Genomic DNA, 17,973 nt, shown 5'->3' on the forward strand with positions numbered 1-17,973 from the left:
ACAGGACAACTAAGATATAGGCATCACTTCATGGTAAATAGATGGGGAAGCAATGGAAACAGTGAGACACTATTTTGTTGGGCTCGAAAATCACTGCCGATGGTGACTGCAGCCATGAAATTAAAACATGCTTGCTCCTTGGAAGAAAAGCTATGACCAACCTAGACAGCATATTAAAAAGCAGAGACATTACTTTGCCAACAAAGGTCCATCTAGTCAAAGCTATGGTTTTTCCAGTAGTCATGTACGAATGTGAGAGTTGGACCATAAAGAGAGCTGAGCACCGAGGAATTGATGCTTTTGAACTGTGGTGTTGGAGAAGACTCTTGAGAGTCCCTTGCACTGCAAGGAGATCCAACCAGTCCATCCTAAAGGAAATCAGTCCTGAATATTCACTGGAAGGACTGATGCTGAAACTGAAGCTCTAAATACTTTGGCCACCTGATGTGAAGAACTGACTCATTTGAAAGGACCCTGATGCTGGGAAAGACTGAAGGCACGAGAAGAAGGGGACGACAGAGGATGAGATGGTTGGATGGCATCACCAACTCAATGAACATGAGTTTGAGTAAGCTCCGGGAGTTGGTGATTGACAGGGAGGCCTGGCGTGCTGCAGTCCATGGGGTCACAGAGAGTCAGACACGACTGAGCAATTGAACTAAACTGAACTGATTTATAACTCTTACAGCAGCCAGATTCTCAAAATGTACTTTACAAATTAATGGCTCAACTATCAAATTACTTAAATATGAAAATCAGCTACAACAGATCATATGCAATTTGACTATGATGGGTACCTACTGTTTTATACCTGCAAGCCTTCCCCTCATTTCTGAGTAAGCCCCACTCTACCTGTGACTTCTTTGGGGGAAAAATCCTGTGTCAGATATTACTGTTGGAATTAACTACAGAGGTGGATATGTTACCCAAGCAAGAAAATCAGAGTCCTTCTGTAGAGTTTTTTACAGTAAAATTGGGAAAGAAAGTTTCTTTCACTACAAGCTTTAAACTACATGCTGTATCAGTAGCCTTATCCTTCAGCATATATATGAACCATGAGATTAAGGGCAACACATAAGCAGGAATCAGAGAGACAGAAAAAAAAAAAAAGAAAGAAAAAGGAAAAGACAAAGATAGGGAGAGAGAAAGGAGCAGAGACGTGCAGAGAGAAACTACAAGGCTGGGACAAAGGAAGGAAACCTTCTGCTGTTATCGGAGTCCATGAAACCAACTGGCCCAGAGGCCACCCCTACTTTTTCTAACCAAGAGTTAGGTGGATAAACACTCTATCAGATATGAGTAAAAAGTACCTAACAAATAAACATTCAACAGGGATGCATAAATAGGGATATTTTCTCTCCATGCTAAACAAAAGGAAAGCAAAGAATATATCCATAGACATACTTTGACATATTCTTCACTAACCAGACAAGTGACCATTCTAAATGGAGCCTCAAAAATATGTGCGTGCATATGTGTGAACATGTGTGCAAGTACACCCACAGGGATAAAGGACATCTTGCCAAAACAGAAAATAGCCATTATGTTAAACACTGGGTTAGTGAGCATAATGGGTTGAAATGTAGCCCCCCAAAAGAGACATGCTGAAGGCCTAATCTCAGGATCTCAGAAGACGACCTTATTGGAAACAGGGTCATTGTAGATATAATTAGTTAACTTCAGATGAATTCAGACTGGACTAAGGTGAACTCCCAATTAAATATGACTGCTTTCCTTATAGGAAGACAGCTGTGTGAATTCTGAAACACACAGGGCAAATGTCAAGTGATAATGAAGACAAATATTCAAATTATACACCCTTACACGCCAAAGAACACGGAAGATTGCAAGCAAACCACCAGGATCTGGGAAAAGGCAAGGAAGGATTCCTCTACAGGTTTCAAAGGCCTTGCCAAAATCTTGATTTCAGACTTCTAACTTCCAGAATTATGACACCATACACGTCTGTTGTTCTAATCCACCCAGCTTGTGGTCCTGAGGGCAGCCCTGGAAAACTGATACTGCTAAGAGTGGAAATAGAGGTGCATATGGAAAAACTTCATCTAAGGTTGAGGCAGATTTTTTTATGTTAGCATCTGCCAAGAACATCTCTCTAAACTGAGAATAAATCTTGAGTCCTTCAGTATTTAAAGAGCACAGACTTTGGAGCTGGGTTTGAATTCTATCATTTAGTTGTGTGATCTTGTTTCCTCATTTTTAAATGGATGTAAAAATAGCCTCTCATATGGTTTTTGTGAAGATTAAATTACACAGCACTTACGACTAGTACCTGGCATATAGTAAGAGCTATTAAAATATTAGCAATGATTATTCACGTTTAAGGAAAGAATGAGTTCATTAGGGCAAAATTAATCCTTTGAGTTAAGAGATAATTTTTCAAATAATACCCTGATATATGTGAATATAATAGTTTTGCATATTAAAAACAGAATGATTATTTGGTACTGTGAAGTTTTTCAATGTTAAGCATGGAAGGCCCAGTATATTTTTCAATTTCATAAAACATTGTGCTAGCTTATTTATATGAGAAATTCAAATATAGAGAAAAACATGCATATGTTAGGTTTACTTGATTGAAATATACATAAGCTTTGATTAAACATAGTTTATATGTAATATTTCATATATATTATGTGGAAATATTAAATATAAATGGAGAGTTTCTAGAAAAAATTGTCAGCATGCTATTTTAATTGTGCCAACATATTTCCAACATAATTCTAAAACCGCCTGTGGTTTAGAATAACAAAAATCCATTATTCTTGGATTACTGAGCTTCAAGTAAAATTGTTTTCATATTCTCTTTGAAATAGTTTTTCCAAACTTTTCTAGTACCAATGTTAATATGGTATGCTATTTCAAATGAGTGATAACTTTAAATGGTTCCTTTAAAACTAATTAAAAGGCTTAACAAATATGTATTGCACAGATGTTTACAAACTAAAGATATACAAATTATTTTTGTTTTACAGCAAAAATAACTCATTTTGAAGGCTTTATTATCTAGGACTCTGGGACTTCTAAGGTGGTGCTAGTGGTAAAGAACCCTCCTGCCAACGCAGGAGCTGCAGGAGATGTTGGTTTGATCTGTGGGTCAGGAAGATCCTCTGGAGAAGGAAACAACAAGCCTCTCCAGTATTCTTGCCTGGGAAATCCCATGGATAGAGGAGTCTGGCGAGCTACAGGTCATATGGTCACAGAGTCAGATATAACTGAAGTGACTTAGCACATACGCATGGAATCTGTATATTTAATTTTATCTAAATCATACATCTGATGCCCTGCTTTGAAATTCTGATCATAGATGAATGTCTAAAAATCTAAAGTGTTTCCATAAGAAAAGAATTTTTAAAAGTTCAAACATCCTAGCTAGGTATAGGGTGTCAATTATGCGTCAAATTTAACACAAAATTAATTATGGTCATATCCAACACAAACAAATATTTCTTTAAGCCAAGTAGAGTTATAAGACAACTAGGATACAGGAGGAAAGTGTATAATCTTTCAAAACTAAGGTCAGCATAAAATAAAATGTAAAATAAAAACAAATAATTTGGATCTTCTGCCCCAAAGAAAACATACAGATGGCCAAGAATCATATGAAAGATGCTCAGCATCACTAAATATTAGAGAAATGCAAATCAAAACTACATAAGGTATCATCACGTCACACCAGTCGGAATGGCCATTATCAAAAAATCTACAAACCATAAATGCTGCAGAGAGTGTGTAGAACAGGGAATCCTCCCACACTTTTGGTGGGAGTGTAAATTGATACAGCCACTATGGAGAACAGTATGGAGATACCTTAAAAAACTGAACCAGGGCCACGTATGATCCAATAATCCCACTGCTGGGCATATGCCCAGAAAAAAAATTCAGAAAGATATATGCACCCTAGTGTTCAATGCAGCACTATTTACAACAGCCAGGACATGAAAGCAAGCTAAATGTGGATCAACAGAAGAATGGATAAAGAAGAGGTGATACATATATATATAATTACTTAGTCATCAAAAAATGAAATAATGCAATTTGCAGCAACATGGATGAACTTAGAGATTATCATACTGAGTGACATCAGAGAAAGACAAATACTATATGATATCACTTATATGTGGAATCTAAAAAGAAAAAAATGGCTTAAATCTACTTATTTACTGAGCAGAAATAGAGCCACAGGTGTAGAAACAGAAATTATGGTTACAAAGGGGGGAAGGGGGGAGTAAACTGGGAGACCTGGGCTGATACACACACTGTGCATGTGCTCCCATTGTGTCTGACTCTCCACAGCCCCATGGACTATAGTCCACCAGGGGTTTTCCAGGCAAGAACACTGGAGTAGCTTGCCACTTTCTACTACAGTGGGTCTTCCCAACCAAGGGTCAAATCAGTGTCTCCTGCATCTCCCGCAGTGGCAGGTGGGTCGTTTGCCACTAGTGTCACCTGGGAAGCCCATGTACACACTACACATAGAAAATACATAACTAATAAGGACCTGCTGTAGGGAACAGAAAACTACTCAGCACTCTGCCATGACCTACACAGGAAAACAATTTTTTTTTTATAGTTCATCAATTTATATAGTTGTATTTTATTTTTAATTTTATTTTTAAACTTTACAATATTGTATTAGTTTTGCCAAATATCGAAATGGATCTGCCACAGGTATACATGTGTTCCCCATCCTGAACCCTCCTCCCTCCGCATACATCCCTCTGGGTCGTCCCAGTGCACCAGCCCCAAGCATCCAGTATCGTGCATCGAACCTGGACTGGCAACTCGTTTCATGCATGATAGTATACATGTTTCAATGCCATTCTCCCAAATCTTCCCACCCTCTCCCGCTCCAACAGAGTCCATAAGACTGATCTATACATCAGTGTCTCTTTTGCTGTCTCATACACAGGGTTATTGTTACCATCTTTCTAAATTCCATATATATGCGTTAGTATACTGTATTGGTGTTTTTCTTTCTGGCTTACTTCACTCTGTATAATAGGCTCCAGTTTCATCCACCTCATTAGAACTGATTCAAATGTATTCTTTTTAATGGCTGAGTAATACTCCATTGTGTATATGTACCACAGCTTTCTTATCCATTCATCTGCTGATGGACATCTAGGTTGCTTCCATGTCCTGGCTATTATAAACAGTGCTGCGATGAACATTGGGGTACACGTGTCTCTTCTGGTTTCCTCAGTGTGTATGCCCAGCTGTGGGATTGCTGGATCATAAGGATAACAATTTTTTAAAAAGTGGATATATGTATAACTGGTTCACTTTATTGTACAGCAGAAACTAATGCAATACAGTATATCAACTATACTCCAATAAAAATTAATTAAAAAAAAAAAAACAAATAATTCAGGTCAGTGATCTAGGTCTAGGAAAGAAGTGTACTTACCCAGAGTTTTACATGCAAATAGGGCCATGGCACTTTGCAGTCTGTCTGGTCTGAGGGTCTGTACCACAAGAACCTTAAAATATAAGTGCAGAGTATTTTTAAAAAATAAAGTTCCCACAACAACTATAATTGAAGAATGATGCTAATTAATTTAAAAAATGCTTACCACAATATTTCCTATGCCTATAACTGTCATAATAGGTATATAAAAATACATTTCTTTAATAGCCAAAATATTACTAAAATCCATCAGATCTATTGCTGTTATTTAGTCTCTAAGTCGTGTCCAACTCTCGCTGCCTCTTGGATTGTAGCTCACCAGGCTCCTCTGTCCATGGGATTTCCCAGGCAAGAACACCAGAGTGCCATTTCCTTCTCCAAGGGATCTTCCCAACCCAGGAATTGAAACCGCATCTTCTGCCTGGCAGGCAGGTTTGTTATCGCTTAGCCACCTGGGAAGCCCTCAGATCTATTATCAAAGGTAAACATCAGCATGTACTGGTCATAGTGCTAGCTGTCTTCAGAAGCTAACAAAGGGCCCACTGACAAGTGAAAATAAGAGTCTGTAGCTGAGGCATTCCTGGTGACGGCAGCGCAGAGACAGAAAACTCCGGAATTTTTCAAATCACCAATTTTATGCTGAATCATGTCTAATTCTAGATGCTTAGGTTTTCAAATGAAGTTTTTCTTTCTTTTTTTTCTTTTTCTTAAACACACCTGATGAAACAGAACTTCAAAAGGAGAAAACAAAGGGGACAGAACCAAAACCAGCAGCATAGTGAAGAGAAAGGGCAGAGTGATAAAGAACCCGCCTGCCGATGCAGGAAATGTAGGAGATGAGGGTTTGATCCCAGGTCCGGAAGATCCCCTGGAAAAGGAAATTACAACCCACTCTGGTATTCTTGCCTGGAGAAACCAGTAAACAGAAGAGACTGGCGGGCTGCCATCCATGGAGCCGCAAAGAGTTGGACATGACTCAGTGCTGAGGATACGCGCACACATAAACGGAAGGGTCATCTCCTGGAGCATCAACTCCCCTGTCCTCTCCAAGGCTAAGGTTTGGTCTAGCCAACAGGGACACAAGCTCCCTGTTCCTTAGCATAATGTCTTTTTTTTCGTTAGACAGAACCCTGGGAAATGTGTGAAGAACCTGAACAATAAATACCTTAATCACTTTCTATACGGATACTCTATTCCAAGATCCTCCTTGGGTCGGAGGCAGGGGGAGTAATAAAAGCTTGGTGGGAAACACACTGCCCAGAAACACTGTCTGGGATTTCCCCGTCTGGATAGGGTGGCAAGACCAGAGAGCCCTTTCCCACGTACACCCCAAGGTTAAGTGACACCTGAGGGCAAAGCTTTCATTTAAATGGCTTCTGAACAACAAGAGAAACATTTAATACTTTTATGCATTTAGATAATTTACCTGCTGAAATAAAGAAACTTTCTTTATAAGACTAGATGGAAACTCTTGCTCACACATTGAATTATGATAATAGGTACGCCACAAAGCTACATCTTCAAAGCACAGGGTCTGATAAAGACTGGGAAGAGCAATCTAAAAAATAAAAATATATAGTGAGCAACAAACAAATATAAATACAGACATACAAACATACATACTAAATACATACACACACATGCATACTAAAAAACAGTAAGTGGAAATTCCTGATAGATACTATGTTTTCTAACTCATGTTGGCTTATTCAATCATGTCTAAGTCAGAAATAGTATGGTGCATGTACCTAATCCAAAATTAAAAGCAAGTATTTCTAAAGTAATACGACATCAATTCTTGTACATTAACAAATCTTTTCTCTATGTAAAAACATGTGTACCTATCTCCACCTTGTGGAGAAAAGAATACTTTCACTGAAACCAAGTACAAACTTTAAACACTGCCACAATAAGAGTTCCATTTTAGAGTGTAAAAATATGCCTAGTTACAACTTCAACTCTTTATTTTCTAAGTGACCATAAGTGACTATATCATTTTATGCCTTAGCTACTTCATCTGTGAAATGGGTAACAATGTTGAAAATATATAATGAGAAGATCCATTTTTAAATTCTGCGTAATACCTTGAACATAAGAAGGTGGGGAGGGGAAAGAAGAGAGGGGAAAAAAGAGTGGGAAAAATCCCACTATATTTGGAAAACATATATCAAAGGCATGGACTGTGGTATCAGAATGCTCAAATTAAAATCACAATTTCAAAACTTCCCAGCTATTTGATCTTGGGTAAATTATTTAACTTGTCTACACCTCAGCCTGCCCTTCTCAAAAGCAAGCATAATTATGACCTCTTGAATATGTTATCGTGATAATAAAGATAATACATCTGAAGCATTTAATATGATGCCTGGCACATAACAAGTCCTCAAAAATAGGTATGAAATTTAAGTGAAAATTCAGGTTCAAGCATTTAGCAATTCACTGCATAGATTCTCATTTCTTATCCATAAAAAGAAAGTTAATATCTCCCTTTTAAGATTTGTTCATTTGAAAATGTTTTATAAACTAAAATGATAATAAAACACTAATATATATTATAAACATTCTCTGAAAAGGAAAGCTGCCTTTCCTCAATGTTTTGCATTTCTTTACTTAACAAGAAATTAGTATGTGAAAAAAAATAACTATACTTTTATAGGTTAATACAGTTAAGGTTTTTTGCCAAGAATAACATCTCAGTAGATCAATTGTTCAAACAATTTTAACTGTACCATAAAGATTAATATTAATTTTCCATTAGGAGCACATGAAATATTTCACAGGTCCTGCCCAATAATCCAGAAATTCTTTTTATAATTCTATTTTTTATAATTCTTCAAATTCTATTTTTTATAATTATTGATTTTTTATAATTTTTATTATAATTTTATAATTATAAATATAATTATAATTATTGATTTTTTGCATTCTAGTAAAGTTGTTTAAAAAAATATGTTTCTTACCATAGGTGAACAGTTGAGTGCAAAAGATATTAAAAGGTGAATAGAAGTGAGAGAGGTAATTTGATTTTGAAACCTTTTCAACATAAGTATCATACTGCATTCTATTACTGATCCTAAATTACTCTATTAATAAGGTATCCACATATCATATTAGAGGACATTTCACTTACTTATCTTTCTATTCCCTATAGGTATATAGCACAGAATCTTGACCATGTGGAGATTCAATATGTTATACAGTGAATGATAGATTCAATTAATTAATTATTCATCACAGTGTTAATCAGAATAATTCTTGAATATTCTTTTACCCACAGATTTTACGTCATTTTCACAGAAATATCAACACCAAGTATGAAGTGGTAGAACATAAAAATATAAACAGAAATAATGCAACTATTAAAAAATTAAATATCCTTCAAAGTAAGAAAGGAATACCTTTAATGTTGCCACTGCCCAGCTTCTTTCCTGATCTATCCAAGATGGAAGTTGATCACGTATTCTTTGCTGAGAGTCCTTTTTAAATTAGAGCAATTACTTCCCTTGGTACATTTGGTAAAATTCAGACTTTAAAAAATTTTTGTTAAACTGACCAGCTAATTTTATGAACACTTTTTGGTTTTTAAGAAGAACTTCATTCTATGTATTTTTTATTTGTATCTATTTTACAAATCAATATGGTAAAATTCTACATAAGGTATAGATAACGATTTAGAAAAATGTAACATTTATTTTCATAATGCTTATTCCTTTGTAAAACTTCAGAAAAACTCAAATGTAATATGAAATTACTATAAAACTGCATTATTTTAATTATATCTTGCATTTCCAACATAATCTAGGTTTTGCATTACAGTTTGGATAGGCTGCTTTGAAGAATAATTTTGTCCATTACCTATCGAGGTAGAAAATTACTGGAAAAAAAAGTTAATTTGAATAAAGTTTCAAAAGATAAGTGAAGTAATTCTTAATTTCACTTATTTAAGAAAATTTTCCTAGCTATACTACAAGATTTGATTTTCTTAGAGTTACAAAATACATATACTGAAAAAAGAAACCATATTAATTTTTTATGTTTAATTAAATATTCTCAAAAAAAATATGCCCTCAAGGACAAAAAAAATATATCAGTCCATTTTATATTAGGGCAATAGAGGGAAGGACATATTCCTCTAATTAAAATATAATTTCAACAGTAACTTAAAACTACTCTGAAGCAAATTATATTTCATGAAGTCAAAACCAGAATTACTTTCCCTAAGAATGAAATAATAATTTTAATTACTCCAACTTACAACTTTCCGCAACATGTCTCCAACAACCACACCTGTAAATGTATCCCATTCCTATTTAACAAAAATATGAGAAACACACAAAAGATAAATATTCTAACCATTTAACAAATCTTTTTAAATTTCCCCATAAGACAGCTTACAATTTAGCTTTCTAAAATACATGGAGGAAAAAACTCCTTTCATATCTTCCCAATTCCTCATATATTATGAGTTTATGGACCTTATCAATATAAAACATTATACTGGTACCATACCAACATTAAAATGAAATCTATTAGAATAATTATAAGAAAAAATATAAACACATTAAACACATGTGAGTCTTAACATCTAAAAATTAAAATGTCTATATAATTAGCATTTGTCATTATCTTTAATTTGTCCTATTACATGCCATTCTTCACTAATATATAAGAAGTAAGATGCATCAGAAGTTTAAAAATTGTGTATACTGGGAAAAATAGAGAAAAGTCCCACCATTAATTTATCTTTTCCAACGTATAGGGAGAAGATGGCCATTGCTACTTTTTTTTTCCTAATTAACTCATGGAATCAAAATTGATCAAGTTGTTACAGAATCCAGAGCTCTTTGAAAACCTATGTCTTCACTCTGGGTTATCCGATCAGATAATTATGGGCACTACCATTTTATTTGTTACACACTGGCCAGCATAAGGATAATAAAATTTGAGTGCAATACGGAAAAAGTACCAAAGCAACATACTACCTCCACTCACTCTTCCTACTGGAGTTATACAGTCACAAATAAGTAAAATGAAAATTATTACTACTATTTTATGTGAGTCAAGGAAAAGTGTTCTTTTCCCAATGATAATTTATTTATACTTCAAGAGGAAAAACTAAGTCTCATACAACAGAGCTTATTGATCATGATGAAAAGTATACAGGAAGAGGGAAATGCATCAAAGTAAATGGTATAAATAAAAGTAGCCAAATTAAAATCAGGAGAAATTTATACAAGTCAACCAGAGTATTTGGAGTTAGAAAGAAATAGAGAGAGAACAGTCATATGGAATGGCACATATTCAAATAAGCAGAACCAAGAGCGTAGTTCAAGTCTGATCATACTGTTAAAGGTTACCAGGTCACCAGGTCAGAGTGCACTGTCCGTATACTATTCCCTGCCGCTCTGGCTACTGCAAGCCTACTTTAATGAAAATGGCAGAATAATGAGGAAAATCACTTACAAAAATTTTTTAACATTAGAAGTAAATCAGAGATGGAACTTAGCCCTATCTTAAAGGCCATTTCTTTCAAGTCTGAGAGGAGGTTATATGGCAGACCAGAAATGAAGACATAAACAAAAGAAGATAAATTATACATTAGAAGATTAATATAAATCTTCAGATTCAAGAAGGTGGTTTCTGAGAACGACCCACTCTTGTTTCACGTGCTGATTCTAAGCATGCCAATGTAAATAAATAATGTACTGGTATACTCGTATAGCTTCATATTTTTATATTTATCAGCCCCACTGCTTAGATGAGGAAAATAAGAAGGCTGATTCTTCTGGTGTCCTGGAAAAGTACACTTGTGTTCAGAAAAATCTTGGTAGTATGGCAACTTAAGAGTTCTTTCGCTGCCTTATCATTCCTTCAGAATATCTGGCTCAACCACAGGAGGGTAGAACTGGAAATCAGCTTCATACACTAAATTTCTAACTAAGTAAAAAATGAATAGGTTGATATGGAATTTCCAGCCTTAAGCAATTTCTAATCTAACCAAAAGTCCACCTGTTACCAAATTTCCATGCAACTCATAATATTTTCCTCCTTTTCTTCCACTTACATTTTCTTGAAAAAGTTCAGGATGCATGCCTCTAATGAAATGCAAAGCGAACATCAACTGATCAGCCTGAAAAGAATAACAGATATTATTTTGCTTTTTCTAAATGTCTGTTTTTGGAAAAGCATAGTCCTTAAACTATGGCTCATAAATTCTATACTCTATCATCTAATAATTTACTTTTATCAATATAAAAATGACTATTCAGATGGCATCTACATAGGACAATGCTTCTAAGTTGGCAGTGGAAGTATAGAGACCAAATATTTAGAAACAGTGCTAAGGAATAATCAGTGTATACATCTCATTAAAACAACAACAACAACAACAAAAACGATTTAACTAGATGAAATCCAACTGTGAGGTTTAGATTAGACATTATTAACCAGATCAACCTCTTGCATTCAGATCAGGTCAGTTGCTCAGTTGTGTCCGACTCTTTGCGACCCCATGAATCGCAGCACGCCAGGCCTCCCTGTCCATCACCTACTCCTGGAGTTCATCCAGACTCACGTCCATCGAGTCAGTGATGCCATCCAGCCATCTCATCCTCTGTCTTCCCCTTCTCCTCTTGCCCCCAATCCCTCCCAGCATCAGAGTCTTTTCCAATGAGTCAACTCTTCGCATGAGGTGGCCAAAGTACTGGAGTTTCAGCTTTAGCATCATTCCTTCCAAAGAAATCCTAGGGCTGATCTCCTTCAGAACGGACTGGTTGGATCTCCTTGCAGTCCAACGGACTCTCATGAGTCTTCTCCAACACCACAGTTCAAAAGCATCAATTCTTTGGCGCTCAGCCTTCTTCACAGTCCAACTCTCACATCCATACATGACCACAGGAAAAACCATAGCCTTGACTAGACGAACCTTTGTTGGCAAACTAATGTCTCTGCTTTCCAACATGCTATCTAGGTTGGTAATAACTTTCCTTCCAAGTAGTAGCTTCTTTTAATTTCATGGCTGCAGTCACCATCTGCAGTGATTTTGGAGCCCAGAAAAATAAAGTCTGACACTGCTTCCACTGTTTCCCCATCTATTTCCCATGAAGTGATGGGACCGGATGCCATGATCTTCGTTTTCTGAATGTTGAGCTTTAAGCCAATTTTTTCACTCTCCTCTTTCCCTTTCATCAAGAGGCTTTTGAGTTCCTCTTCACTTTCTGCCATAAGGGTGGTGTCATCTGCATATCTGAGGTTATTGATATTTCTCCCGGCAATCTTGATTCCAGCTTGTGTTTCTTCCAAACCAGCGTTTCTCATGATGTACTCTGCATATAAGTTAAATAAACAGGGTGACAATATACAGCCTTGACGAACTCCTTTTCCTATTTGGAACCAGTCTGTTGTTCCATGTCCAGTTCTAACTGTTGCTTCCTGACCTGCATACAAATTTCTCAGGAGGCAGGTCACGTGGTCTGGTATTCCCATCTCTTACAGAATTTTCCACAGTTTATTGTGATCCACACAGTCAAAGGCTTTGGCATAGTCAATAAAGCAGAAATAGATGCTTTTCTGGAACTCTCTTGCTTTTTCCATGATCCAGCAGATGTTGGCAATTTGATCTCTGGTTCCTCTGCCTTTTCTAAAACCAGCTTGAACATCTGGAAGTTCACGGTTCACGTATTATGGAAGCCTGGCTTGGAGAATTTTGAGCATTACTTTACTAGTATGTGAGATAAGTGCAATTGTGCAGTAGTTTGAGCATTCTTTGGCATTGCCTTTCTTTGGGATTGGAATGAAAACTGACCTTTTCCAGTCCTGTGGCCACTGCTGAGTTTTCCAAATTAGCTGTCATATTGAGTGCAGCACTTTCACAGCATCATCTTTCAGGATTTGGAATAGCTCAACTGGAATTCCATCACCTCCACTAGCTTTGTTCGTAGTGATGCTTTCTGAGGCCCACTTGACTTCACAATCCAGGATGTCTGGCTCTAGGTGAGTGATCACACCATCGTGATTATCTGGGTCATGAAGATCTTTTTTGTACAGTTTTCTGTGTATTCTTGCCATCTCTTCTTAATATCATCTGCTTCTGTTAGGTCCATACCATTTCTGTCCTTTATGGAGCCCATCTTTGCGTGAAATGTTCCTTTGGTATCTCTGATTTTCTTGAAGAGATCCCGAGTCTTTCCCATTCTGTTGTTTTCCTCTATTTCTTTGCAGTGATTGCTGAAGAAGGCTTTCTTATCTCTTCTTGCTATTCTTTGGAACTCTGCATTCAGATGCTTATATCTTTCCTTTTCTCCTTTGCTTTTTGCTTCTCTTCTTTTCACAGCTATTTGTAAGGCCTCCCCAGACAGCCATTTTGCTTTTTTTACATTTCTTTTCCATGGGGATGGTCTTGATCCCTGTCTCCTGTACAGTGTCACAAACCTCAGTCCATAGTTCATCAGGCACTCTATCTATCAGATTTAGGCCCTTAAATCTAGTTCTCACTTCCACTGCATAATCATAAGGGATTTGATTTAGGTCATACCTAAATGGTCTAATGGTTTTCCCCACTTTCTTCAATTTAAGTCTGAATTTGGCAATAAGGAGTTCATGGTCTGAGCCACAGTCAGCTCCTGGTCTTGTTTTTGCTGACTGTATAGAGCGTCTCCATCTTTGGCTGCAAAGAATATAATCAATCTGATTTCAGTGTTGACCCTCTGGTGTTGTCCATGTGTAGAGTCTTCTCTTGTGTTGTTGGAAGAGGGCGTTTGCTATGACCAGTGCATTTTCTTGGCAAAACTCTATTAGTCTTTGCCCAGCTTCATTCCGTATTCCAAGGCCAAATTTGCCTGTTACCCCAGGTGTTTCTTGACTTCCTACTTTTGCATTCCAGTCCCCTATAATTCTAAAAGGTCTTGTAGGTCTTCATAGAACCATTCAACTTCAGCTTCTTCAGCGTCACTAGTTGGGGCATAGACTTGGATTACTATGATATTGAATGGTTTGCCTTGGAAACGAACAGAGATCATTCTGTCGTTTTTGAGATTGCATCCAAGTACTGCACTTTGGACTCTTTTGTTGACCATGATGGCCACTCCATTTCTTCTGAGGGATTCCTGCCTGCAGTAGTAGATATAATGGTCATCTGAGTTAAATTCACCCATTCCAGCCCATTTCAGTTCGCTGATTCCTAGAATGTCAACATTCACTCTTGCCATCTCTTGTTTGACCACTTCCAATTTGCCTTGATTCATGGACCTGACATTCCAGGTTCCTATGCAATATTGTTCTTTACAGCATCGGACCTTGCTTCTATCACCAGTCACATCCACAGCTAGGTATTCTTTTTGCTTTGGCTCCATCCCTTCATTCTTTCTGGAGTTATTTCTCCACTGATCTCCAGTAGCATATTGGGCACCTACTGACCTGGGGAGTTTCTCTTTCAGTATTTGTCATTGTGTACGTTATATGCTCATGAACATCCTATGTTCCCATAAATCAAGAAATTGCATTTCTAGAAATTTGTGCAAAGAGATGACAAATGTACTCTACTCTAAATAAAAAATGAGGGTACTCATTGCAAGGCTTTTTACAGTGGAGGGAAAACTGAAACAATATGAATGTTCAAAAGTCTATCATGAATAATAGTCAAATTGAAGTATACAGCATAGTTCATATTGTTTATTTAAACAAATATTTTTTATATAAACAGACATGCATATATATCTGCAAAAGAAATTAGAAATAAAGTTATAAGTGATTTGAGATTACAGGTTATTTTTGTTTCTTTATTTGATGTATTTTGCAAATTTTATAAGCTTCTGTCATTTCTGTCAAAGAAAGCAATGAGTTTACCAATATAAACAAAACCATCTGCTAAAGCACCATGTTTCCTACAGAAGTCTAATATAAACTTTATTTAGCTTTTTTCATATTGTAAATCATACTTTATTCATATCTAATATTACAGGTGTGTATGATTATAAACCTACAAATAGAAGGATATTATGATACAATATATATAAAAGATACATTCAACAACAACAACAACAAAAACACTCTCCTGTAATCATTACCAGCAAGTAATCTTGCCTGCAAGAAAACCACCCTTCAGTTGGAAAGAGGTAAGCAATCATCAAGGTGGCCCAATGTCAAGATACCATGCCACAGATAACGGTACAAGAGATACCATATGATCTAGGCCAGGCCAACCAGGATATAATCTTCTATTATTTTCCAACTGGGAGATGGCAGAAGAATGCTGCTTATGGTAGAAATCTGGGTGCCTAGCTGTACCAACATACCTTTAACCATCAGAATTTAACAATGATTTTATAAAGAGGAATAACAATAATTCAAGAATAAACTTAAAATTACAGTTTACTGACAGAGAACACATTATTTCCAATTATACAGAAGCAAAATCAAGAATGAATTTAATCAAGCTTAAGAGTTTTCTGAATACTTTTTAAAAAAAAAAACAACTGTCAATAACCAGGGATTAAAAATATTTTGTACCTACAATATCCTTGGATCTACACAGCTTATGAGTCAGAAAATGTGGGTGTTTTACTTTAAGTTAAATTTATATCAGTTTGCTTGGGATCTGTTACAAAATAATTTAATATCAAGAGAATACATAACAAGCAAAATTTCAACTGATCATCTACAAAATTAACTAGCTGAAAGAAAAACAGTAAGAAAGTAGGCCACTGGATGATACCGCCATGCCAGCACACAAACTCTGGTAAAAATTCTAGAAGAGCCTATTAGAACAGGATTAATACAATATGAGGGAATCTCAACGTTTACTTTACAGCCGATAAAAAAAAAAATCACATTTCCAGATATAATGGTTTGTTTTAATGACATCCTATTACCAAGACATCTTTGACATCATGAAAAATGGGTTTGAATTCTAGCTACAACACCTACTATATCTGAGCACCCTAGAGAAAGGTTAAATCTCTATATCTTGGTTTCCTCCCTTATAAAACAGAACTGGTGAAGGAATCAATTAACAATATGTTAAGGCACTTAGTTCCTGGAACACTGTAAATTTTAAAAGGCGACAGGTAAAAACTATCTGCTTTACAGTAAAAAGATATACTACATAATATTGGAAAGGAAATTTATTTCAAAAATATTTCATAAATCCCATAAATCTCAGAGACTAGTAAGAAGTGGAAAGCATTATTCATTCATTTGATTTATACTTTATATATCATTTCTTTCAAATATGTTTAATGAATAGATGTTACCATATGAAGAAAAGTCTTGTTTTAATCTCAAAGAAGTTGATACAGGATAGATCTTAGGCACTCACAAGTGCCTAAGTTTGTGCCTGAACCTAAATCACACATTTTAATAAAGCAGTCCATGCACATTCACCTATACCTCCAGAAATTCTAAAGTATTATACATAATACTATAAGTTTTTAAGTTATCAAAGCAGAACTATCTAAATTATCAAGAGTCATTTAATAGTCATAGGTTATACAGTTTCTAAACATGCAACCAGAGAATTTCCACATTTTAAGAAAACTCATTTTTATAGAAAAAATGCAATTCAAATTAAATGATATGTAAGATAAATACAATCATGACATGCTATCAATATTCAAAATCAATGAACTAGCAAATTCATTTCAAGAAAGAGACTAGGTAGGCTGCATAAGCCCAAGCTTAGAAGCACTTTCCTTGAAAAACCTTTTAATCATTTATCACCAGACAGTCTTCCTATACCATTTCAGATCTTTTAGAAATACTTCCACAAGGACAGGGAAACACTAAAAATCATATGCTCCCCCAAAATTTCCTTAAACTCTTTTCCATACTCATACCCAGTAGAGTTGGAAATTATTTAACATTCCTACAAATTCCATTATTTTGTATCTATTCCAAGCAATAAACTGTGATGAAGAAATGATGTGTAAAGGTACTAACTTGGATACAGTTTTGCTATAATCATCATAAGTTTGGGGGAGTCAAATGTGTTGCTCATCCTATAATTACTAAAATAAACACTTTTGACCTCATGAAGAAAATAAAAGAAAAATACAGCAAATAATAAAAACTGAATGTACTAGACAATTTTCTCCATTTGGCTTATAGTTTATTAAAATTCTAAATTTTCTACTACAAGTCAATCATTTTTCTGTTCCATGTCAAAATGCTTTCAATTCACTGTGATGTGAATACTAACAATCCTCTATTTCAAGAGTATATTGTTGTCACATTACCATCACTCACACAACAGCAAAATGAGCATGAGAGAAGCTCTGGCACTAAGTTTAATGTGATGCTGACTGCTAAAAACCCCAAAACTTTCACTCGAATATGAAACGGTTTCCATCCTAAGTAAGCTTAGAGTGCTAAATCTTGAGGATGTTTTACGACCTCATTTTTGTAATTGCTGTGCTTTCTGCATTTTTATTCACCACTGAAACTATGGAATGCTGAATTCACTATGAATACATTTAATATCATTCATACAAAAATAAGGACTTTACAAAACAGATATTCCATCGTCAATTAAAAACCTGTCTTAAGAATTA

The 17,973-nt window shown here is 35.7% G+C and overlaps 1 protein-coding gene across 2 annotated transcripts in view; it reads right to left on the bottom strand.

The window, feature by feature from the left end:
* The window catches only part of DYNC2H1 (dynein cytoplasmic 2 heavy chain 1), a 397,795-nt gene that overhangs the window by 179,616 nt on the left and 200,206 nt on the right, over window positions 1-17,973 (bottom strand). For both annotated transcript variants that reach the window (XM_070803297.1, XM_019975614.2), the window contains 5 exons: window positions 11,493-11,558; window positions 9,684-9,734; window positions 8,827-8,904; window positions 6,855-6,986; window positions 5,429-5,501 (listed from right to left, as the gene is read on the bottom strand). In XM_070803297.1, the coding sequence (XP_070659398.1) occupies window positions 5,429-5,501; window positions 6,855-6,986; window positions 8,827-8,904; window positions 9,684-9,734; window positions 11,493-11,558 (400 nt within the window). The remainder of the gene's footprint in view (window positions 1-5,428; window positions 5,502-6,854; window positions 6,987-8,826; window positions 8,905-9,683; window positions 9,735-11,492; window positions 11,559-17,973) is intronic.

The sequence above is a fragment of the Bos indicus genome, chromosome 15 (assembly GCF_029378745.1).
Source record: "Bos indicus isolate NIAB-ARS_2022 breed Sahiwal x Tharparkar chromosome 15, NIAB-ARS_B.indTharparkar_mat_pri_1.0, whole genome shotgun sequence".
Taxonomy (NCBI): Eukaryota; Metazoa; Chordata; class Mammalia; order Artiodactyla; family Bovidae; genus Bos; species Bos indicus.